Source organism: Taeniopygia guttata, chromosome 2 (genome assembly GCF_048771995.1).
Source record: "Taeniopygia guttata chromosome 2, bTaeGut7.mat, whole genome shotgun sequence".
Lineage (NCBI taxonomy): Eukaryota > Metazoa > Chordata > Aves > Passeriformes > Estrildidae > Taeniopygia > Taeniopygia guttata.
Window position 1 is genome coordinate 20,641,076 of NC_133026.1, and position 24,989 is coordinate 20,666,064.

Below are 24,989 nucleotides of genomic sequence, written 5' to 3' on the forward strand. Positions count from 1 at the left end.
CTGTGCTCCCAGGGGAACTGTGCAATGAGCCAGTCACATACCTGCAATCCCTTAGGACATCAGCCAACTGCTTCTAGCTCCCTTCCCCCAGCACCCACAGCCTGCTCACCAGCAAGTTAATAAATGCCCCAAAAACATCATTAGATGTTTCCCTGCATACCCCATCACAATCACAGATGGTGCTGTGCCATTCCTCTGGTGCACTGTAGGCATGCTGCTTCTTATTGTCACATCTAACCACACACAATATCAAGTCAGTGTTATTTAATACAGTTGCAGCAGAGCTCTTATTTTGAGACTTTCTAGCCATTGCTCAAACGATGAGCAGCAGCTCCAAGGCTAAGGAAATGCTCACAGATACAGAAAACATGAAGGACAGGGAAGAATCTGCAAAAACAAGATGTCAGCGCATGATTGAAAGGCTGCTGTAAGTCACAGCATCTCTTCTACCCACTTTTAATAAGGTGGACCTAGTTATTTGCACCTTGTCATCTAACTAGGTTTCTCATACCAATGGCTGGCTTGTGAAAGCAACACTGAATGCAACTTTAGGTAGAAAGATACAAGCTTACTACAGAAACATTTCTTTACCAAAACCACTACAAATCATACTCAGAATGTTTTGGGTTGAACGTGATCACCTACTTCCAACCACCCCTCACCATAAGCAGGGACACCTTCCCCTAAGTCAGGTTGATCCAAGCTGGCCTTGAACATTTCCAGGGATGGGGCATCCACGGCTTCTCTGGGCAGTCTGTTCCAGTGCCTCACTATGCTCACAGTAAAGAATACCTTCCTAATATTCCATCTAAAGCTGTCTTCTTCAGTTTAAAGCCATCCTGCTTATCCTTTCACTACATGCCCTTGTTAAAAAGTCCCCCTCCAGCTTTCTTGTAGGCCTCCTGCAGGTACCAGAAGGCTGTAATGAGGTCCCTCCAGAGCTTTCTCCAGGTGAACCAGCCCAGCTCTCTCAGCCTGTCTCCACAGCAGAGGTGCTCCAGCCCTCAGCTCATGTTCATGGCCCTCCTCTGAACAGGTTCACAGCCTTCTTATGTTAGGGGCGGGGGGGCAGAGCTACACAGTGCTCCATGTGAGGTAATTTTCTCTATAATATACATATTTTTATAGCATAGCTTTTATAAGACAAAACACAGGACACGTGGACTATTATTTTTTAATTCAGAGAAAGAGCAATTGAAGTAGCAGCGGCTTCACTGCCCCAGGCACGGGGCAGGGCGCCGGGCAAGCCCCGCAGTCCGCCCCCGCCGCCGTCCCGCACGGCGCCCCTCTCCCCCATTAAAGTTTGGGCAGTTTTCAGTCCCTCGCTCGATTTCGGCCCTGGACACAGCGAAGGGCTCCGGGAAGCGCCCCGAGCAGCCGCCGGCACAGGCCGCCCTCACGCCGGCCGAGCGCGGCCGCCCCCCGCCAGCACCGGCGGGCCGGGCCCGCGCCGCGGCGGGAGCGGGAGCCGATGGCGGCGGCGCAGGGCTGCGGGCGAGGGGCGGAGCGCAGAGACCCTGTGGCTGCCATGGCCGCCTCCCCCTCCCCGCAGCCTCCCTTAAATACTATGGGGCCGTAGCTGCGCCGGGCGCCGCTGCCGAGCGCACCATGCGGGCTGTCATCGCCTTGTCCGCGGCGCTGGGCAGCCTGCTGCTCGGAGGCTGCCTCCTGCGCCTGGGCGGCCAGCAGCCCCTCCGCGCCAGGTAGGGCGGCCGGGCGGCCTCGCCCGCGCTCCGGAGCCGGCGGGGGAGGGCGGAGGAGCGGGACGAGCCCCGCGGGGTGCGGCGGAGCCTGGCGCGGCGCCCCCGGCTCGCTCTGGGCTCGGCGCGGGCGGTGGGCAGGAGAGCGGCGCCGGTCGCGCCGGGTGATGTGCGGTCACCGGCGGGTCCTGACAACTTTGTTTTCCCGTCTCGCCTGGCAGGGGCTGGGAGGAGGACGCAGGAGTAGCGGCTGTCACGCCGAAAGTGGTGCGAGCCCTCAGGTCTCCCCTGACGCCCCTTCCTCGGACCGAGAACAGGTACGGGCTGGACGCCCGCAGGTGGGTCCGTGAGGTCGGGTCTACAAAGCAGAAATTCCCTTCGCTTCGGTTCATTCTTGCTTTTGTTAGGGCAGCTTGATCAGGGAGAGCGTTAGAGATTATTAGAGCAAATGGCACTTTGCTGTAACTATTGTGAATTATTTGCTCATGGGATATTTTATTGACGGCTGTCACTCTGCCGTTGGTTTTGAGCCCAATAAAATATTGCGTAGAGCAGTTTTCTTAGTGTACGATGCAAAAAGTGCCTGCTGAATGACACGTTCCAGGTATCTTTTTATTCTTCTTTCCAGGAAGGTGGAGCTGGGTAATGCTGTTATTGTTTTTGTAATCTGTATTTAGTTAAAAATACAGATTTATCATTTACAATCCATAGGGTGAAGGCAAGACACATAAAGCCTGTTTAGTTTTGGGTTGGCATTGTACTTTGTGGGAGCCCATTCACTTGATCATGTGCCTTGACCTTCTAGGTCAGTGTAGATTTTTGCTTTACAGCCCATTATTTTATACTGTAAAGTTTAATATGAAGATACTTTGTAAAGTCATCTGTGAAATGTTGTGAAACATGCAGACTTCAATACTAATGATTTGTTTTCATGCTATTGAGTCCCTACACTGTAGGAAAACAGTGCAAAAGATAGTGGTGTAATCCACACATGAGATCAATGCTATGTAAGAAGTAGTTTTGAAATATATTTGTTTTCTTCTTTTACTTTATATGGCATTATTACCTTTGCAGTTACCATGACTATTATATGTTAATATATATTATGGTGAAAATGCATTATAAAAATTAGAAAGAACTTAAGAATTGGGTCTTTCACAGAAACTATGGTGTCCTGGTTGTGTTAAAGACAATGGTGACAGTGCAGTTAACCTTACTGAGGCCACCATCTCACTCACTCTAGCTGAATTTGACAGCCTATGCTTTCCCAAAGTGAATGCAAGTGATGTTAGCTGTAGTAATGATTGCAATGTACCCTAACAGTGCATTTCTTAGATGCTTCTGATGAGATAGCTTTGTGCTCTCTCCCTCAGTATTTAAAATTTTCACAAGCTGTATGTTTATAGCGTCTTTCAAAGTTAGAGTGAAAGAAAAGGAACAGAATTCTGCAAATGTTCCTACATGGTGTTATGAGCTTCTAGCCTGCTTCTCTTTTCTGTTCTCATTTTTTCCCTTTTTGCTTTTTTTCTCTTCTTTCCCCCTCTTGATATTGTTTTTTGCAGTATGTACTCTTTTGCTTTTCTTTTTTTGTAGCCATTACTGTATTCTTCACTCTGTTTTGGGCTATGTCTGTGGTTTCCCCCTGTCCCGTCTCCTCACGCTCCTCCCTGCTACTTTCTGAGCTGCTTTCATTCAGCTCTCTGTGTTATACCATGGAGTTGAATTGTCTAGAAATGCTGGCAGAGAGCACTTCAGAGAACAGTCTAACTATTTCCCAGTTAGTACACTCACAACTGGAGCAATGAAAGAAACAACACATACCAAAGTGGTCTGAAAATCCATGACATTTTTTAACCTCTGTAATAGGGCAAGTGAGATTGTGATTTTAAATATGTATTTTTCCTTATTCTACTTGGAGGATTTTGGCACCAATTTGCAACTACTTTTTGTCAGCCTGAAATTGTATTTCTTCATGACTAAGTGACTGCAAAAGTGTGTCAAGTAAATAATTCATCAAAGAAAGTTTCAATATACTCAAGCCTCTGAAGCCATAGTGTCTTTGGGGAGATGTCCTGCCAGCTGAATCCAAGAGTGGATGTGCTTTCTCACCTGAGTGACTATGCTCAGTAAGCTGGCCTGACAGGAGTTTGTGGTACATGTGTGGCTAATTAGAAAGGAGAGCTGCTGGACTGGACTGACCAGGAGCTGTTAGTTCATCCAGAGAGCAGCAAGACTGGGCAGGGATCCATGCTGGAGGGGTTTGATCCAGGCAGCAGCTGGACTGGGCCTGGCTAAGGGCCATGCTGGAGATGTTTGATCCAGAGAGCATCTGGACTCATTCAGGAGGTTCAGACCAATCCCTCAGTGATGGAGATGGATGGTCTGGTCAATAGGAATTAGATTCCAATGTGCTGTGGGGAAGTGTGGTTCTCCTAAACAACCCTGATAACTTGAATGGCATTGTTCTCTTATTGGCAGCAATGTCCTTTCCTGCATAAGAGTATGAGGATGTGCACAGATGTTTCCAGGAAAGGAAAAAGAAATAAAACCTAGGCACTATCCTTGACCTCTAAGTAAAAGTAATCTAGACAATCTTCACAGTCACAAGCTAATCTTTTTTGTTATCATTATTTCCTTTGCTGTTGGAGGCATATGTGTAACCAGACATCTCCCAAAGAATCTCTAAGGCCCTATTATTCTGTTACCTTGCAGTATTGAAAGCTAATCTGTTCTTTTACGTTGAGCAATTCTTTTAAAAGGATGAAACTGAAGGATGAAAGGATGAAAAGCAGGGGATTGGATCAGACTCTCTTAGATATTTAGGCAGCTATTATGTGCAGCAGTGTTTAAATACATGGTGACTAGGCAGCTAAAGTTCTCTGGAGATCTGTGTCTAAGTAAAAAACCTTGATGATGTGGTTTATCTCTTACAGGACACTGCTTACCCCTTTTTCTTGTTAAGCCTTAGCTAATTGGAGCAATGTGACTGCCTCTACAGTGCTACTTGCACATCTAGTCTTAGGCTTATTTCACAACCTACTGTGCCTCTTAGTAGGGTTTCTTGCTGAAAAGAAAGGCCGCTGTTAGTCTATTATGTATGTCTATTAGTCCCCAGACTTGTTCATGGAACCAGTATCACTGATACTGCAGTAGTATGTTCTCTGGCAAATTCTCCTATGTATGCCTCATACTGTCCTCTCCATTTTTAAGCTGTAACTGTGAGTACAATTTATATTTTCTTAAGTACATAGTTCTTGTATTTTCAACACTACAACCAAAAAAAGAAATCTTGCATTTTTCCCACCTTTAGACTCTTGGTCTTCCCTCTCTCCTTTCCTCTCTCCCCACCTGAGTTTGTGCAGGCATATTTGTTTGTTAATAGTAGAACAGAAGGCTCAATACTGCTAGTGCTTATCAGGGGAAAATGAAAATAGTAAGAGAAGCTAGGTAGTATTTTCCTTGTTACAAGGCCTAGTGTGTGCTAGGTTGAATTTAGGCAGAAATTCTAACTCCTATTATACTACCCAGGAATATGCAGCAGATAAATAATGCCAGGTCCTGCAAGGGAAATCAAAATAACACTATTTATGTATACTTTATATAAAAGTTACAAGGCAGAAGTACCCTAAAGAACTGACTACCTTACTCTGTTAGTCTGTGTTGCCAGTGTTAAGGCATTCCCTTACTATTTCCCTAGCTTGCTTTTTGTCTTTGCAGGTCCAAGGCAAGCACAGTGCAAACACCACTGAGGTAATTGAACAGTGGGAGAAAGTGATTGAGAAGCTATGTGTAAACAAGTTAGTATTAATACAGTGTTCCATAGTGTTGATTTCTCCAATTCCTCTCTCAGCAGCAGATCTGTATGCAGGCCTAGGAAATAAACAGCTATACTTAATTAACAATGCTACAGAGACCTGTACATTTTGTCTACTAACAAAATATTGCATTCAGGCAGTCAGAAGGGAAAGAAGACACAGGCTAATACCACAGTTATGGAGTAGCCTAGTATATTGCACAAATAATTTGCTGTGGTTTAGATTAGTCAGCAGTGGGGGTCCACTTTATTAATTTTAGTGCTCTCTTAATATTTTGCCCCTTCATTCCCAAGTGATGCATGCAAACATATTTTAGGAGCACATTTTGAACCCATGCCTTATGTATTAGTTCTGTCTAAACGAATAGGTGTTCAGCTGAAAGCTGCTGCCAGGACACATTTATGTTCTGACAGTAGTGAAAGGTTTCTTTTTACTTGGTCCAAGTGAAACTGCTCTGTCATTCTATTGTGTGCCCTTGTAACATGATTTTAGTATAAGTACCTTATTCTTTTCACTTCACCTACCATGAGGTTCTGAATGTTGCTTGTCTTGTACCTGTCATGCAGTTTATAGATTTTATAAATAAAAAGTATCTGTTGTACATAACCCTGGTGGATGCACTGGAGGGTCTTTCAAATAATTTAAAGATGCAGTTTGTGTAAAGACCAGATTTAGCATTATTTAGATAAGCAATACCTCTATAGGAACTTGAACAAAGATAGTAGGATCAGTCCGTTTAACAGTTGTTGTGATTAATGTTTCAAGACAAATTCTTACTCCTGTGGTTTTATGAAGCCATTTTTATAGTCCATTTCACCAAGAACTTAAATTTTGTATTGCCTTATTAATCAAGGTGTTGTGAACTTTAAAAACATCACTATATTCTTATCATCTGATTAATTAGAAATAGTATCAAAGGCAGCACTTAAGAGCACCCTTCCTATGGAAGTATGGATTGTGGGTTTTTAAATAGTATTCAATGAATAGATGATGATATTCAAATATAAATTTGTCCCTTCAAGGGAGAGATTAAGACAGAAGATATTCACAATCTGGATAATGCTATTCAGTGCCATTTTGGTAGACAGATAAAAATGTGCAATTTTGCCTACAGAAGTTATCCTTTTTAGCTGGAGATGCTGAGCTGGATCATGTTTAGAACTCTTGTGCCCCTTCAGACAAGAACAAGAAGCTATAGAAAAGAGCAGCAACTGGTTCTGCTGGGTGTGGAGTGAGTAGCCAGAGTGGGATTTTCCCATACTTTAAGTGTGGATTTACTAGGAAAGTGAAATTTTTGTTGCTTTCACTGCTGCCAGATCGATCAGGTCTGAGAAATTTTGACTATCTCATCCCACATTCTTTGTTTCTATCTGATTTTGAGGGACATCTAGAGGAGTGACCTTTTAATCTTTGTGTTACAGTATAACTCATAGCAGCAGTTTTTCCATCTGCCTTTTTTCTTCCCTGCCATTCCTCCATCTTATGCTCATCCCATTTTCCTACTCTGATAACTGGGGTTGAGTTTGGTTTTGTTTTTAAAGGGTGTGCCTTTGCTTTTCCTGCCTGTACCTTTCTGCTCCCTCAGAATGCTGTCTTACTTGACATACCCCTCTGTCTGGTGATTCCCTGCAATAAGGATCCCTGTTGTCTCAGGATTGAATGCTGCAGGAGCAGCAAAAGGACTTTCCATATAATTTCTGTCTAAAGGTGGATTCCAATCTTGTCTTAAACAATTTTAAAGTTTGAGGATCTGCTTGTCTTCCTGAGAGCAAGATATAGAATAAAAATGTGCTGATAGATAAGGCACATGGTCTTAATCTACTGTGGATTTATTAAAGTACAGATGGTGTACTTCCTGAGTTTCTAGAATTACCATAGGAAGTATGTGGTCCTCAAGCTGTTCATATATGATTAAAAAAACCCCTGTTTTTCAGATTTAGTCCAATATGATTGGTTAAGTCCTAGGGAGAATACAGCTGAAATTTCCCTATATCATCAGTTTTATGAGTTCAAGCCAACAGAATGTTTGTGCTTCAAGTTCTCATTTAGCTTTGTAGTTCACAAAATTAGTTGAACATAGCTGATATCTGCATTGTTAGGCACGTTACTGATTTCATTGCAGAAGCTGTAGTGCTGCTCTAAGTAGTGAGCAAGACTGTCATCTGCTGGGTCAGGTAAATTCATTTAATGGTAAATATTGCCTTGCACAATTGTCTGAAATGAGCAGAAATTTAATCTGAGTCTGATGTCTGCACAACTTTGCCATGAATAATGTAGCAGAAGTCTGGACTGCCTCTTGCACACCCATCTTTATCTACATGCAAAAAGATTTCACTCGTGAAGCAGAGGCCACTCTGACAGTGAAACAGAAATTCAGAAATTTAACTTTTAATGGAATTAGTAATTGTTTTATATCTCTTGCAAATAAATTGTTTTCATTTTGTACCTTTTGCACCACAAAGTAGGTTGAGTAAATTTTATGTATAAAAAGCTGCAGAAGAAGCATTTTGGTGATCTATGATGTGGCTGTAAAAGTGATTATGAGGCTTTAATGACAAAACAGAACAGGGAATTATTTTGTTCTTTTTTCTGACTTCCTCTTTTTTGAATGTTTCAAGTCTTGAATATGATTGCTTAAAAACAATTGCATATTAAAAAATGAGGCAACTTGCTTGCCTTGATCTTCTGAATTTTTAAAAGGACTAAAAGTCTATGGAGTAAAGCTTGTATTTGAAAGAATATTTAGTCATTGCCCCACAGATCTCAAGACAAAAATTATTAGGAAGTTGTAAGGACTTGTAATAGTTGTCTGCACAGAGTTGTGAAAGAATATTGGTGCTTTGCCACTCTGCTAACACACCTCGCAGGGAGCTGATCAAACCTAACTGCCTGCTCTGCCTTGGTCATCCACCTGGCAGCCTTCACATGTTAGACAGGGTCTCTTCTGGCCAGCTGTGGCTCAGAAGGGCTGAGGCCACTTCTCAAATCAGCATCTTAGGTTTTAGTTATAATGAAAGGCTTATTTGTAGCAGTAACGTGTTCTTGGCTTATATCAATAGTGGTTTTTTTTGGGTTTTTTTTCCGTTTCTATTTCTTTAAGATGCTGTTTAGGCAGCTAAACTTTTGCCTGTAGCCATTGCTCTTATTTTAAGCTGCAGCTGCAGAATAATAATTTGATGTAACCGAGTTAAAGGAGCAAGAGAGAGGAAGCATGATGTAGTGCTGACTAAATTTCTTTGAGAACTGGAAAGGGCCTACCTGGTTGTTCTACGTAGACAGAACCATTCGGACCAAGCTGCAAGAAATCTGTGTACATAAATTTTGTAGGCAGAATATTTGCTAGCACTTGCTATGTGAGATCTACAGAGTTCTTAGCTCTGAACTGTGTGCTCTGAGAGCCTTCTGCTATTTGTATTTCACTCCTTGAGAAAAAAATGACATAAAGAGCTGTATGCAAAGGCAGCCAAGGAGCTCTCAGTAGGCAGTGCCAGCTGTTACTATCTATTGAAGTCACTGCAGAACTGAAAGGATAGAGGTTTATGTTCTGTTGTCTTCTGTTTTCCTCAACAAGGGGCATATAGACTAGATACTTCCTCAGGGGCACTGAGTGTATACTGGGAAGAATTTATTGGTGGTGGGAAGAAATTAAGAGGGCTGTTCTCTCTCCTTGGCAGCCTACATCCTGTGGGAATTGCTGCTAGTGGTGACTAACTCTAGAAAATTCATGGGCAATGGAAAGAAGAAAAGGTGATTCTTTCCTTCCCTGTCAGCTATGACCATGAGAGTCAGTTCAGTAGCAAAATAAACAAGCATTTATTCTTCTCTTTCTTCTTCAGTCAGTCTTCTCATTTGAAGCATTTAAGAAGAGAAGGGTCAGGAGACACCTTATTGATACCTGAAGGGAGGGTGCAGAGGATGGAGCCGAGATCTTCTTAGTAGTGCCCAGTGATAAAACAGAGGCAGTGGGCACCAACTGAAACACAGGAGATTCCCTCTGACCATCAGGCATCACTTTTTAACTGTGAGGGTGACTGAGCACTGGCACAGGCTGCTCAGGTAGGTTGTGGAGTCTCTGTGCTTGGAGATATTCAAAAGCACCTGGTCATAGTCCTTGCTCACCCTCTCTAGGTGGCCCTGCCTGAGCAGGGAGTTTGGACTAGATGACGTCTAGAGATGCCTTCCAACCTCAGCTGCTCTGTGGTTCTGTAGCTTGAAATGGCATCTTAGCCAAGAAAGGTCTTCAAAATCAGCTTGTCAGAAATCTTGTTGCTAAGGGGTCTCCATGTTGTAGGAGATAAAGGCAACGGAGTTTTGATCCTTGTCAGTAAAAGCAGTGTTGGCTCAGAAGCACAAAGCAGGAAGGCCTTTCTCTTTGTGTGTGACTGCCTCTGTACAGAGATGTTTCAGTTGTTCTCTAAGAACTGCACACAGCATCTCTGTCTTCTGTGTTTCTACTTCTTTGGGCAAATGGGCTGCAATGTCCAAGGGATCTGTAATGAATCAGTGGAAAGAAACAAAGAAGAGGGGAAAGTAGCTGGGAAAAACATGGTAAAGGGCAAGGAAAATAATGCCAGGGGAAAAATCTTTATGATAAATAGCAATCCACAGAGTAAAGGCTGATGCTAGAAGAGGTTGATTGTATGAGGTTGGACATAGATAGAGGATGAACTGAGGTGAATGGAATAAGATCTTGGTATCTCAGTCATTTACTAATTTACATCTCAGCCTTCTACAACAGCTGTCTGGAGCAAGAGGACCACACACGAGTTTGGTGAAAATAACATAGGAATTAAAGATCACTATCTGGCACTTGCCTTGGTTCCTTTTACAAATATGTGTTCTTTCTGTGTAAATAAAGAATAAACAAGGCAGGAAGTATTATGCTTGAGTCAGTAAGTTAAGGTCAAAGTACAAAGATCCACTTCACCTGTGGAAATTTTCCTGTATATATTATATTCACCCTGAATATTGCATTTCATCAACAATTTTAGGAAATCACATCTGCTAAATATTTTACTAGAGAATATTTTAAATATCTTCAAAACTTAATGTTCAAGATACTTTCAATTTAATTTTTTTTTTTTAAATTACATTTGCTGATTACAGTGTAAAGTGGAAAATATAATTCAGACTATGAAATATGGTTATTTTAAAGAACCAAATATTTTATAGTCCCTAGCAGAAAACTATCTTTTAATAACAGGAGCTTCACAATAGAAGTCCATAAGATTTGCTTGGTAATGTTTTCAGCTAAATCAGCGGTTATTAATCTTATTGTCATAGCAAAGTAAATGTGACAACATTGGTAGAATATGTTCTCTCTTTTATAGTTTATTGCTTTTTCTCCTCCTGTTCACTTTTAACAGGACAACTCATAATAAAAATGGAATTTACCAGTTTGAGCAGGCTTCAAAATGTAAAGCAATTCAGGACAACATTTTGTCATCATCTATCAAAAAGAAAAGGTAGGTGTTTGCTGTCCTTTCTGCTTTGTTTGTTTTAAATAGAAGGGTAAAAGATTGTCCTTTTTTACATAATTCTTGGTTTATTAATGTGGAGCTATGCAACAGAACTGGATTTGTTCAACCAATGTTTGCTGCATTTTTTCTTTTACATGGATAAGATTTATTCAAGGGGGGATTTTAACTTTTTTATTTGTACAATACAAGATTTCTTCTTGTCAGTTAACTGCATCACATTCCAAGTTATTCACAAAAATATTGAGTAGAAGTGTGGGGTATAGTTTTATTTTTGAGTGTTTTTTCCCTGACTGGTGAACCCTCCTCCATTTAGGAGCAATTTCATTTAATGATTCTGTTCAGCATTGCTGACTAGAGGATGTTTGGAAATGTACTAGTATAAAGATTTGCTGGTTAGTTGCATGATTGCATTATGATTACAAGTCCACAGGAAACTAACAGTCCAATTTTAGACACATTGGAAAAAAAACACCACAAATTAATTTTGGGTTTCAACTTGCTGTTCTGTATTTTTCTGGCATGGAGAAAAATCCAACTTTGATATCAGTCCTGCTCAAATTCCTTGTCACTTTTCGAAGTGTAAAGCTGAGAAGCAGCCATTGTTTTTGACATGTAACATCTTTTCCTATATTGATGCACCAATAAATAAAACATTGAAAGTAAGAAAGGCTTCCCATTATGACTGAGTTGCAGCCTAAAGTGGATGGTGCCATGCTGTCTTTAAAGCTGGGAGCTTCCCTCCCCACTCCCCTCCATTTGAGAAGAGAAATGGAATGAGATGAAAGATGAGCTAAAAATAATTATATGCTTTTCCCCATTCAAAGTACTGGAGAACTCAATTTTTTCCTTAATGCCAAAAAAAAACCACCATTGAATGATGATTTGAAAACTTACTCTGTCTTTTCTGCCTGCTCCTCGGTTATTTATTGCATTTAAAGATCTTTCACCTTTCTTTAAGTCATCATATTCCCAGCATTTTGTCTTTGCTCTTATTATTACTTCTTTATTTATTTATTCTTTTTTCCCCTTATTTATGTATTCTTTTTTTTCCCCGTCTTTACAGCCTCCTCTCCCATCAGTATTCCACCTCTTTCAGCAACACTATCACTGAAGTTTATTCTTTTGAAAGGTGCTAGAACACTATGTTACTGATGCACTGATAGTAAGAGCTGAAACATAGACTGGCAGAGATCAAAGAATGCAGTTGACTGAAAACTTGAGTGATTAACACCAAGGGAAAGAAAAGTCACTATACTGCTTTCAAAATCTACTTACAGCAATATAATTGCTGTTGTTTATCCCACACATTGCAGAGGTTTACAGTCTTTGGAGATAAGCTCTTAATATTGAGAACATTTTGGATCTGAGGTTATGGGAGAAACTTTACAAAGTACAAGACCTTTATTCTGTGGTTAAACAGAAAGGTGCTGTACCATTTAATGGGGCAGAAGATGAATTGGGCAGGTAGGAAGAGAAACAGATGCTTGGGAAAAAAAGGAGCAAGGGATTGCTTTTTGCCATGAATATTGCAGGACTGACCTTCACTGAGAGGAGCTCCAGGGATTTTGTTGCTTTTTCAATGTATGACCCGTGACCGTGGTATATAAATGCTTTATATTGCAGTTCTAGACTTGAAGGGACATTCTGGACACTGCTGCCTCTTAAATTGGAAGGAAGAAGAAAAAAAAAATACTGATTTAAAGCTTGTCAAATGATTTGATAGTAAGAAATGCTGTGTAACTGGGAAGTTATTATTATTATGGCAAGTATGTGCTGGTGGTGACAAAGTGTGAAGTGCTGAGTTTCGCTAGCAGTTTTCCATTTTTATTCTGGAGCAAGACCTGTGTACAATCTCCTGAGGGCTTATAAAACTGAATTTTTTTATTTTTTTTTTTGCTAGTGTTGAAGTGTCCAGAGGCAAAACAGAGCCTCCCTTATTTTGCATTTCGTGCCACAGCTTTTCTTATTTGTTTCTATATTGAACATAAACTGCCTAGTAGAAACGTGTCCTTTCTTCACTCCTGCTGCTCAATCTTCCTTCTAATTCAAATGCCTTTTTTTCAAGCTGGTATTTAATTTTAGCAAATAACCAGTAAGACTGCATCTGCCTGTTCTGACATTTTACCTGTTGTCTCCATTCTATCGCTACACTTTTGTCCTCGCTGTTGTCCTTTTGATATCTGCCAAAAATTAGAAGATACTAATACTTTGTCACTGCTTCGACTGTGAATAGTAATTCCACCTTAGCCACTGCAGTTAACATAGAAGGTCACTCCTTACCTGACAAATACTCTGGGGAAAAAAAAAAAAAAAGCCTTCCAGGTGTTATTTGTTAGTCAGGCTCATATAGTATAAGTGAGTTTCCTAGGACAGGAAATTATTATAACGGTTGTGGTGCAGGTGGCAGACAAAAACACGACAAAATACCCCATGTTTCATTCATTCACTCTTCTCAGCACTGTAATCATTGTGTTGTCTATGTATTTTTATAGCTCAATTTACCTGAGCCTTTTTTATCTTAATAATAAAACCCTTTTAGCATCAGTGAATATGTGCTGTAGGCTCCTGGGTGCCAGTGGAAATATATGTAATGTGCCAGCTCTTTAAAATGGAAGAGTGGAGAAGATGACTGTCTGGGTTACAGCAGAGTCATGAAATGATTCCCTGATAACCTGAACTGATTCATTTAGAGAAGTGAATCCCCAAGCCTCCTTTAAAGCAGGAAATGCTAAAACTGGCTTTCTGAGAGGAAAACAAAGTTTCCTGGGCTGCAAACCCAGCTGCAGCAAATCCCAGAACTTCATGTTGAGTCTTTAAAACATTATTTCTAGGAATATTGTCTGTGTTGGAGTTAATTTCATAGAAACCTTTTACTGGTGTGAGCAGATGCCTTGCAGAGCTGCCACAGTTGAGAGCTCCTGTCCCCCAGGACAGCGTGCTGGGATGTCTGTGCTGCCTGTGGCACTGTGCCAGCTGTAAAGACAAGTTCTGACAGACCAGAGTGTCTTTGTAAGTCACAAGAGGAGGGAGCTCAACTGGATACATAGGGTGAGCAGAGTTGGTGTTCTGACTTGTAAAGACCTGGAAATGGTGCTTTTCTATGTGAACTGGTGAGCTTGGATACCTCCCAGCAAGAGCAATTCCATCCAGTAGAGACAGCTGTGGAAAGGCTGCAGTGTTCTTGCTTTGTGCTTGGTGTTTTTACCCTAAGTGCATTTTCTGTTACAAGTATGAGAGGGCCCTTACAGTTTCTGACAGTGAGTGCCTATGTTTCCTATGAGGTCTCAGAACTAACATTATGGATTATGCTTTCATTCTTCTCCCTGCCAAATGCTTCCCTCTAACTTACTAAAAAACTGTCAGTCCATGCAATTTCTTTCTGAATAGATGGTAATTTTTCGTTTCATTTCTGACTCTTATCTTCATCTTATCAATGTCTTTAAGCTAGAATTTGCTTTTTCTGTATTTTTTTTCTCCTGGATAACGATAGCATAAATAATTCTTCATGGTCTGTTATCCTATTAATTTCTGGAATTTTTTTTATAAGTTCAAGCATCTAAGAGTGATTTCTTGTTTATATTAAGGAATGAAACCAGATGAGTTATTCAACATCAGAATTGGCTATTTTGGTTTTGTGTTTTTATCTCACCTTCACCCCACAAACACTCCCTGCCCTGCACTCCTACTGACACTTGTCTGATCACATAGTGACTCAATTTAGGGATCAGCTTCAGCAGGAACAGTAGTTACATTTTCTATGGCTGCAGTTCCAAGGCTGATAACATACCAGCAGGCAGCTGCCAAAATAGGAGGGCTTTGATCCCTGTTTGTCCATTTCCATCACTATTTTCTTATACTGGCTATGGTCTTAGATGGAATCTTTCTTATCTGGTTTAACACAATAAGAAGAAAAGATACATGCATATCATTTTCCTTCTGGATTATTTTTTGCCCTGGTACTAAAAGTGTCCTATGAAGGCATTTGACAAGTGCAAAACCTGGCAAAAAAAATACAGGGGTGGTGTGAGGCAAGTACCCATAGTGCCACAAGGCAGTTGGGCTGGGAGGAGGAAGAATGGAACTGCACCAGGTCAGATCAGCTACAGCTGCAATGAAACTAGGTTTTTTCCTGCTTCTGCCTATTGAGTTCTCTTGAGTTGTGAAGGGCTCAGTAGAATCAGTTTAGTCATAACCTTCTAGTTCCATTAGGAGTTTACGAAGTGTGGAGGATGAAACTTGTACATGTTGTCACAGGTGCAAACTTGAGCCAGAGATCAGTTTTAATGCAACATTCCTCTTAAAATTATAATTTATTTTACCATGTGGAAATTGGACATGATTTTACTTGGGATAGGATAAACGAGTTAGCTTTAGCAATTGCAGTCCTTTTATGAAGCAAATAATCTGTTTGTTTCAAATGTGTAACAGAGAGAAGGAAGCTTTCAGATAATTGACCTCTGCTGCTGCAACCATGAGAGTGTTTTTATATATTGCTTTTTATCAATTTTTGTGTTCCACTTAAAAACAATTGACATTTCTTGCCATCCCAATTCTCATAAAACTGTTCAAAATAGACACTTCTGAGTGACAGCTTGAATAAATTCATGATGGTTTGGCTCAACACTAAGCTATTTTTGTTAAAATAATACAAGTTAGTTCTTGTATGGAGACTTGAGTCCCAAGGAATTTTGGTCATCACATCCATACCATCTTTTCTTCCTATTCCCCCAGTTATCTTAAGTCAGTTATTGTTTTTTAAAAAACCTGTGTTATGATCCAGGCACAAATGGGAGAAATAGTAACATTGAACATGAAAGCAAAAAATATATTGATTCTTTTGACTTTCATGTTACAAAGTATTTCACTTATGAACAAATTTAAATTCTTTAATGGATTTTCAAGAGCGGAGAGCTTTTTGGTTATATGTAGCAACGTAACCAAAGTTCTGGATCACGTGAAATAGCAGATTGTTTTATTTTACAGACAGTTTAAAGGAAAATTACATTTGTAAATATTGGTCTATTGTCTTTAGATGATAGAGCTTTGGGGACTCTATGAAGTAAAGGAAAGAAAAGGCATAAGAAATGTTATGTTTCATCTTGGCCAGCAAAAGCCACTTTTCAAAACACTTTTAAGGTTTAAATCACCAAGTACGGGGGAATCATTTATATTATTTTGGAATTTTGCACTTGAGATGATTTTTAATAACTTCAAAATATTTATGGTTAGTTATGTAAGTTTGAAACAAATGTATTTTTGAAACTTTCTGAAGTTCATTAGGACATCAGTACGAAGAAAAGATGTTTAATAGGTCATGCTAGTTAAATGAGGATAGTGCTGCTACAAATTACAAAAATAAAATAGGTCATGGAATTTTAACAGCAATCTATTATATATGCATCATGCACATTATTATTAATAAATGCATAATTTGAATGTTTTTAAAAAATGTTTCTAAATATACATACATATGTATTCTAGTGTTTGATGTTGTTTCTTTTTTTAGATCCTCAGAAGATTATTATCTTCATATAGTCACAAAACTGCAGAACTGCACCTGGGTAAGGAAACCAGAAGAATCGACAAAATTCAGGTAATTTTCATTGTCTCATAGAAAAACTGTTCACCCTAGATTTTTCTAACAAGCCATAAATTTAAATATTCCCTTTTAAACAGATAATTTTGTATTGCTTTTAGTAATTTCTGTTAATTTTTTGATGCTGCGTCTCTTCTTGTTTGTTGGAATTTAACTGTGCAAACTGAGTAGAATAAAAGAATTACATGAGTAATTTCATCTATCTTCACCATAATGAGTAGTAAACTAACTAAAGTTGAATTAATTAAAATATTCCTGGCATAAACCCTACAGTGTTAAAAAAGTATTGATAATTTTATTTTGTCCATTTGAATTGGCACTCTGATAAAAGGCTATAATGAAGCAGTGTGTTCCTTACCCCAAGACTATTGCCTCTATTGCAGAAGTACCCATGGCACTCGTTAGGTTTGTCACTGCATGTCATGGCCCCTGAGCATGACAGCACATGATTCCATCTGTCCTTCTTTGGGATGGCACAGAAGGACATGCTCAGTAGGGATGGTGAGCTCTGAAAAGCCTAAACTCTCATTTGGAAATCATGATGGTTCTGAAAAACAGCTTCACTGTGCCATCCCTATTTGCTTCAGGGAAAAAAGCTCTCTTGATTTATATTTTTACATGGATCATAATTAAAGATTCTGTCATGATTGTTAAAAATAAATAAACTAACTTATCTTCCAACTCTATTGAGAGCTTAATATCCATGTGTTCAGCATGATCCCTTTGGAAGTAGTTTTGGGTTGGGGGAGTTAAAGGGTTTTGTGCAACATAAATTGCTGTGTTTGCTGTGTATCATAGCTGACTAATGGCATTTCCCAAAACTGATGTAGGAGTTAATACAGAGTTAAAGAAACTTTGTAATGACTCAGTTAGGCCTCAGCTGTGCACAGAGCTATCAAGCATGATAAGGAGCTGTAAAGCAGCCCATTCCATCTCAGAACAGGCAAGTGTCTTGCACAGAGTCGACAGGATATGAAGCTGCTCTCACCTGCTCCCCATCCTGCTGCATTTGGGCTTTTTCTTTTCAAATCTCTTTTTTTTTTAACTCATCTTCCTTCCAAATGGACCAGCCACCACATACCAGCTGTTTGCTACTGCTTCTGCTGTACTGGGAGTTTGAATCAGTGGCACTGTAGCCACTCCTTTGTCCAGCCTGACTTCTTCATTTATTACTTATACAGTCTCCCCTGCACTGGGCCAGGTTCTACATCTTCTAGGCCTATGGGAATCAAGCATCCAAAATCATATGAGACTGGACTTCAGGTACAGGATGCTTGCTGTTCCTCATGCTGTCTTTGGCTTCCAGCAAGGAGTGTGGATCATAAGTAGTCAAGCTAGGTTAAGCAACCAATGATCAAACTGGAAAAATTCAAAAGGCAAAACTGTCAGATGCACTAAGCCACCAGAAAAGTGTGGACTCTATGTGCATTGAGGTGATCTTACTAACTTTAATTTAGCTCATATACCAAGCAGAAGAAAACCATCTTTTAAAATCCATGGTTCAGCACAGGCTGGACAAACTTGTTACTGAACCAACATTCAAGGTCTGTGCTGTTATGGTTTTCTTGGTTTTTAACTTCCAGACTAGCTGGAGTATTAGCTAGTTCATATGTACATAACCCATCCTGCAATTCTGATGACAGTACTACGTATTCTGTTCCTGAAATTTGATCTGATTTGATGTCATCGAGGATTTCCATTGACATGACTAAGAACTGGTGCTTTGGTGCAGGGCATTGTGAATGATTATTTTACAAGATGAGTGCTTTTGCGTAAGTCTTGTCTTTCTTTTCATTCTCAGTCTTCTCTGTTTATTTTTTTTTTGGAAATAGGATATTAAAATTTTACAGTTGTCCTTATTCCATGACCATACTGGAGGTTTTCAAGGCTCTTAGCAGTTGGTCAATAGAGTCTTTAAAATAAAAAGATTTTTAAAAGAAAACCAAATTTTATATAAAATTTTCTGGCCAAATCTCCATGCTTACAGCACTTCTAGATTTATTTATCAGACTTAAGCTTCCAACTAGCTTTGGAAGGGCACTTGAGCTGAGAAATGATGCATTAATGGAGCTATGGGGGTGAAAAAGTTCTAGAATTGTAGTGAAATAAATGAATTAATAATCACTGGGCAGTAGATCTCTTCCTTTTTTGGATTTAGCCTAGTGTCAGTAATAGCTGTGTAATACAAATACTTTACAGTCTGAAAATCTCATTAAGTAGGTAGATAAACACACCCATTTGCAGAAGAGGAAATTAATCTCTGAGGGGCTGTGCAGCAGAAATTGGGTACTACAGCCAGCCATCTTCAGCAGGAGAAACTTAAAGCTGTGTCACATTATTCACCTGCCAGTGCCACCAGAAGTCTGCCTGCTCACAGGACTGCAGAGAAGCTGCTTGACTCTTTTCCTGTTTGTCCATCTGTTAAATGCAGTGAATGCTTAGATGCTTCTCAGGTGCGGCATCAATTTTATGACATCTCTCTATTATCCTGAAGTTCTGAAGAACAGGCATACATATTTATAAGGGATTTAATGTCTTATGCTTCAGGGCATACACTAACCTCTAATTAATAAGGTTCAAGAGCAGCTTCTCCTGGGTAGTTAATTTTTCAGAGAAGCTTTCCCGTGTTTTGCTTTGCAGCTTTTGCTGCTGGCTTCCAGCACGCTGCTAGTGGAGTGAAGGAATATGTGATCTAAGCCAGTAACTCCTGTGTTCCTAGAAGACAGCACTGTGTGCCAAGGAGTACACATCCGTTCTCATTGTAAGCTGCTCTCCCAGAAGATCCAGGCCAAATAAAAGAATATAAATTAGAAGTGGAGTTCAGGAAAGAAATACTTGTCTTTTTATTTGGCAAAAGGGTTACAGCTGACAGCCATGTCTGGCACGAACTACAGTGTTTTTGCCAACTCACTGTTGGAGAGCAGAGTGCAGGACTCCAGGCTGACCCTCTACTACCTGGCTCAGCTTTGTCATGCAGCTGTGCAAAATGTGTCCATTTGTTGTCAGAGTGCTGCTCTTTCCCAAGTGGCTCCCTCTAAAGCTGCTCTGCTGTGCTGGCTCACATGCTTTTGGCTAGGTTGCTCTGGCAGCACTCACTGGTTCTTGATGGCTATGTGATGTTTATACATGCATTTCTCAAAATCAGGAAGAGTAAGGAAGCAAGTACAAGCCATGATGTTCTCTTTAATACCTCCCATTCCACAGTCACTCTTCTGTGGTTGGTTTTTGTCCAGACTCTGTCAGGGAACCAATCTCCTGGCATTTCACTTATTTTAGTGTCTGTAGTGGTGACATCAGCATTGTCAGACATAGGCTGCCCTCAAGGACCAAGTGCAAGGACTTCGTTCATTGGTCTTGAAATCTAGTTAAGATTTATTGTGCCCCACAGTAGTATTTGTCAGTCATTGTTAAAAATGTGGTGTAAGTAGCATCCTGCTGACAGTGATTTTTGGAGTCTTACTCCAACATTTACTTCTAGAGATATATAGGAAACATTTTTTTATTCTGGCCTTTCCTTTATAAAATGAATCTTCTCTTGACATTTTAAAAGTTTATTTTGTTCATTATGGCTCTTCAGTCATCTAGCATCTCCGCATTATTCCTTTTTTTCTAAGACCACCTGAATTCTTTCTCCCTTTTCATATTTACATCACCTCTAACTTGTTTTAGACAGAACAGGTCCTTTTTCTGTAAGGAAGAAACTTTGTAGAAACTTGGAAAAGTGGGGGAAATAATCTCACAGCTGCCTGGAGGGGTCATCCTTAAAGGTCTAGGGAAAAAAAAAAACTGTACTGGGTAGCTTTGTCTGCAAAGAATCTTCTAGCTACACTCAGCAGAGTCTCAAGTTCCCTAGGTAACCTGAATATTAATTATTATATTAGTATTCTTCTAAGGTTTTCTGCTTTAAAGAAATATTGCATTACTGCAACAAATTACAGAGCCTAGTTAAGTGCAAGCTGTAATTGTTTTTTACACCTCCACATCTCTATGCTTTACAGACTTTCAAGCTTAATTTACTCTCATTTGGGCTATACACCAACAGTATCAAATAATATGCAGATTTTCTAAGTAGTTTGATTCCAGCTTTTGCACAAAACTACAAAATATTTAATGCAACCCTCAAAATGAGGGGAGAAAGGCTGAGCAGATGCTGTGTTTCAGAGAAGCCTCTGAGCATTGTATTTCTTGGCTGACTGGGCTTGAAGCTTGTCAAAGCAATGCAGCAGCACCTCAGGAGTGGTATCACACTGAAATAGTGAGCTGTGGGTACTGGGCCCTCTCCCCATGGAAAGACCATTCCAGACAAACCTTATTTGCGTCCTATAATGAAGAGATAATCATATTCCTAGGTGTAAAACACAGTTTTAAAATTCCTGATTTTACACTGCAGTCTAGCTGGCAGAATGCTGCCCCCAACTAAAATATTTTTTTTCCTTTTTAAAGGAACATTACTACTTTTAAAAAGAACATATTCATAAAAAGAAGAGATAAAAAATAAACCATTTTCCATACCCTGTTATTTTCCCTCTTCCTTTTTATTCCATTTGACCTCTATTACCCTTTTCCCACTTTAATATCTCTTCTCAAAAGTGTGTGTTAAACATTCCTGCAGATTATAGAATACCACTTCTTGAAGAGATTAGTTTTGCTGCAAACTACACTCTAACCCATATAACAGTATTGCTTATCACATCTGTGTACTGCAATGAAACCCAGCTGAAACACAAGTAAAATACTCTACAAGGTCAATTTATGCTTATATAAGCTTGCACCACCACATAATCAATAGCTTTTCTAACACTAAACAGATCAATATTTCTGCTGTAATCTCTGAAATCTTCCAGTGTACAAAAAAGTACACAGAACTCAGACTGCAGAGAGATTAAGTACATTTGCTGCACAGATTTCATAGATGATATGTAAAATAGTAAGTATATATTCAAAGACAAATTTTATTTCAGGAGAGAAAGAGATGGGTGGAGAGATAGTAATTAGTGACAGTTTGAAGTAAGGCTTGAATCTTTTAGTTGGTTTAAGACTATTATATACTTTTCTAAAGGATGGAGGATTCCTATAAGTAGAATTTAATTTTGGATTAGATTCTACTTATAGGAATCTGAGCTAATTATGTCTTCATGGCAGACTCTTTAAATAGTCTTTGGTTTGAAAATTTTATTACACTTTTATATATTCAGCCTTGATTTCAGATTCAACCCTTTTGGCTTTCTTTATCGTAGACATTTATGATGTTGCTTCATTTATAGGCAGTTCAAGGGCTGTCATGCCCTTCAACATGTACTGTTTCAGATATCAGATTTAACCACTTTTTTCTTAATTTTGGAATATGTCATAATATGCCTGATTGCACTTTGATTGACACATTGACTTGGATTGACAAGAGCCTGGACAAACCTGTGTCATGGTCTAGATCCCTCAGTGCGGTACAAAAAGATAATTGCTTGCTCATTATAAAATATTACAGCAATGGACATAGATAAAAAATAGTCTTCCTTTTTGTAGTTGTCCCCTTGAAATGTTACTGTTACATAGTGGAAGTTTTTGTGGGTTCTTCTACTGTCACAACAGTCTCTGCAGTATGAAACCAGAAAGTCTTTGATGTCTTCACATGTACAGCACAATAACTCACATAAACTAAATGATTACAAAGATGCAAGCTAGGTAAACTATTAAAACAAACTTAAGAAAACTTTTTCTGGTTTATAGTCATGCATAGACTTTTGTGACTTGAATGCTTTGCTCTTTGTTCAAATGACCTTACAAGCTGTGCTGTGATGTTCACTTAGCTCACAGGAGTTACAGCTCTAAATATTTGCTAGTTTTACTTTGTGTTTGATTCTCTTTTATGGGATTTTTTTTTTTTGTGTGTGTGTCTAGGGTAACTAAAAATCCACAAGGAGATACATCTGTGTAAGCATTGCTGGTGTCAGTAATGTGCAGGTGCTTTGTAAGAGGACTGATATGATACTGTTTTTGCAAACAAACATTCACTTTATAGATGTTTATAATTGGTGACTTAAAATCAAGTAGATTTACACCATTACTGGAAAAAGTTTGTCTTCATCACTATTAAAATATTCCAGTTGTTGAAATTTTGCACTTTGCCTAGGTAACCTCTTCTAGTGTGTTTCCTGATACTGAACTTAAGCTTTCTTTAGAGAAAATTAAAATTGTTTTCCTCAGCCTTCCCACCATGGCCTTAAAGGACAGTTGAGCATCTATTATTTTAACAATGTTTTGAATATTTTGATATTTTGACAGCATCTTTCTCCATCCATTTTTCTCCACCTCCCACCCGTTTACTCCAATGCATAATAACAGTGAAATATTTCACACTGTTCTCAGCAATGACAAATGCCCTCAGGCCACAGATCCACAGGCACTGGTGTCATACTGAAGCATTTTCAATGGGAAAAAGTTTGGTGGAATGGGAAGTTTTTAAACTCTGAAGAAGATTTTTACATAAAGACAAATTTCACACTCATCATACTCTTCCAATATCACTCAGAGTAAGGGCAGTGCTGGCTTTTGAACCACCTGAGAGAGTCTGCTAAGCCTTGTCTAACCACTGATTATTTTAGCCCTTGTGATTGGTCCGCACTGAATTGTTGAAGATGTTGAGATATTTGCAGTATCTTCAGGATGTGTGCACACTGTGACTTGTCAGCAGGCACATGCAGCCTGTACAGAAGGCCCGGATTGGCGAAAATGCATATATTCTACTAGCACAGAACCAAGGTAGCTGATTTTGCTGCTGTCTTGGCTACAGAGAACTGTAGGAGCTGCAAAGAAACTCTATCAGCATATTTAGAGCATGTGTATTCCACTAAATACAGTGGACTATCCATATAAAGTGTTTGTTATGCAGAAAAGTTTGGAAACGTGTAATCAAGGCAACAGCCCTCTGTTACTGCCAACAGTTCAGCATGGAAAAACTGCATAGCAGTTGGAAAATAACATTATTTGGCTTGTCGCACAAGCCATATAATGTTGGTAACTTTCTTCAAGAAACCAGGATTTTTGTAAGGTCTCAGTGCCCATGAACCCAAAGAAATTATTTGCATACCTTAGGTTCAAAATTCTGTATCAGCTGAAAAATGACGCAAACTTGGGTCCTGCATCCTTCAGCCAAAAAGGAAAAAATTCAGTGAAAGTGAATTTTTCTAAGCAACAAACAACATTCTTCAGTGCAACTGTGTATGACTCTGTTGTCTAATGTGATCAAACTTCCCAAAGGCAGCACACCCCTCCACTTAGGTTATTGGCTAAGCTTCTGACTGTACTTCTTCTGTCCTATGAGATATGTATTACCAGTCAAAATGGTGTAGTCTTTTTCCAGGTTCTGATTTTGTTCCTCACTTATTCAAGTGACTGTTCTAGATAATGCAATCAGCTCCCTTTCTACTTATCTTGGCATAAAAAGTGTCTGTGTTCGGAGTTATACCTCAGGATTTAAAAATAACTCTTAGATATCACTCAGCTTCCGAATCCTTGCAGGAGAAATGTTGGAGGAAAAGGCTTCTGCAAATAAGAAACTGTCAGTAATAACCTCTGCTACAGAGGAGATATTTTCCAAAACTAGTGCCCTACAAAACTTAGGTATTTTGACTCAAGGATCACCTTCAGTCTGGAATTGTCATGCATGACTGAATCATAAACACCCTTTGTTCTAGGGCAAGCCTGCAGTCTCTGATAAAAGCTGAACTTAAACCTTCTTAGTGTAAGCTACATTAATGTTCTGAAAGGTATGAGATGGATGCTCAGCCCTATAGAAGCATCCTATCTTCCAAGAGCTGCTTCCATATCTCAGGGTTTTCTTGCAGTAAGAACAGACAATGTGTACCACTTTCTAGTCCCCCCAAAAAAGTTGCTTCTATTTGGTGCTGTTATGATTTGACCCTTATTTCTTATCCCACCAGCTTAAGTTTCCCTCTCTCCAAGGGGCATGATACATGAGTTAAAATGTTGTCTTGGCTTTGCAACTCCTCACATAAAGCCCTTGTAGGATACTTCTGTTTATCTTATGAAGTAAATGCTCTTCAGTGAGTCGGCACCTCCTGACAGACCACATATGGATGACATTAATACTCTGATGAAATTGCTGTAATAGATTGCTTGGACTTCCCAGTCTCTACCCCTTCCTCATTTGCTGGCAGTTGTAGATTACTGCGTGTCAGAGCTTGTAAAAATCCTATGTGAGCAGATTGCTGAATATACTGCCATGGGTATTGCTGTCTGCAGGTTACATGCATTCCCACTGGAGCTCTGTACAGGGATGCTTGAGCACAGTGGGATTCTGTGTCATGATTTGATCTAGGTGAAATGTTTCTATTGTTACCACCAAATTTTTAGCATGGATTCTCCAAGAATATTTGCCATT

General features: G+C 39.6%; 1 protein-coding gene across 3 annotated transcripts in view; it reads left to right on the forward strand.

The window, feature by feature from the left end:
• The first annotated feature begins 1,377 nt into the window (after positions 1-1,377).
• The window catches only part of ST8SIA6 (ST8 alpha-N-acetyl-neuraminide alpha-2,8-sialyltransferase 6), a 45,240-nt gene continuing 21,628 nt past the window's right edge, over positions 1,378-24,989 (forward strand). Inside the window, exons 1-4 of one of the 3 annotated variants that reach the window (XM_030264597.4) lie at positions 1,378-1,703; positions 1,922-2,038; positions 10,882-10,980; positions 16,502-16,588. In XM_030264597.4, the coding sequence (XP_030120457.4) occupies positions 1,609-1,703; positions 1,922-2,038; positions 10,882-10,980; positions 16,502-16,588 (398 nt within the window). In that variant the 5' untranslated portion in view covers positions 1,378-1,608. The remainder of the gene's footprint in view (positions 1,704-1,921; positions 2,039-10,881; positions 10,981-16,501; positions 16,589-24,989) is intronic. The other 2 variants (XM_030264598.4, XM_072925486.1) reach the window with 2 other exon arrangements.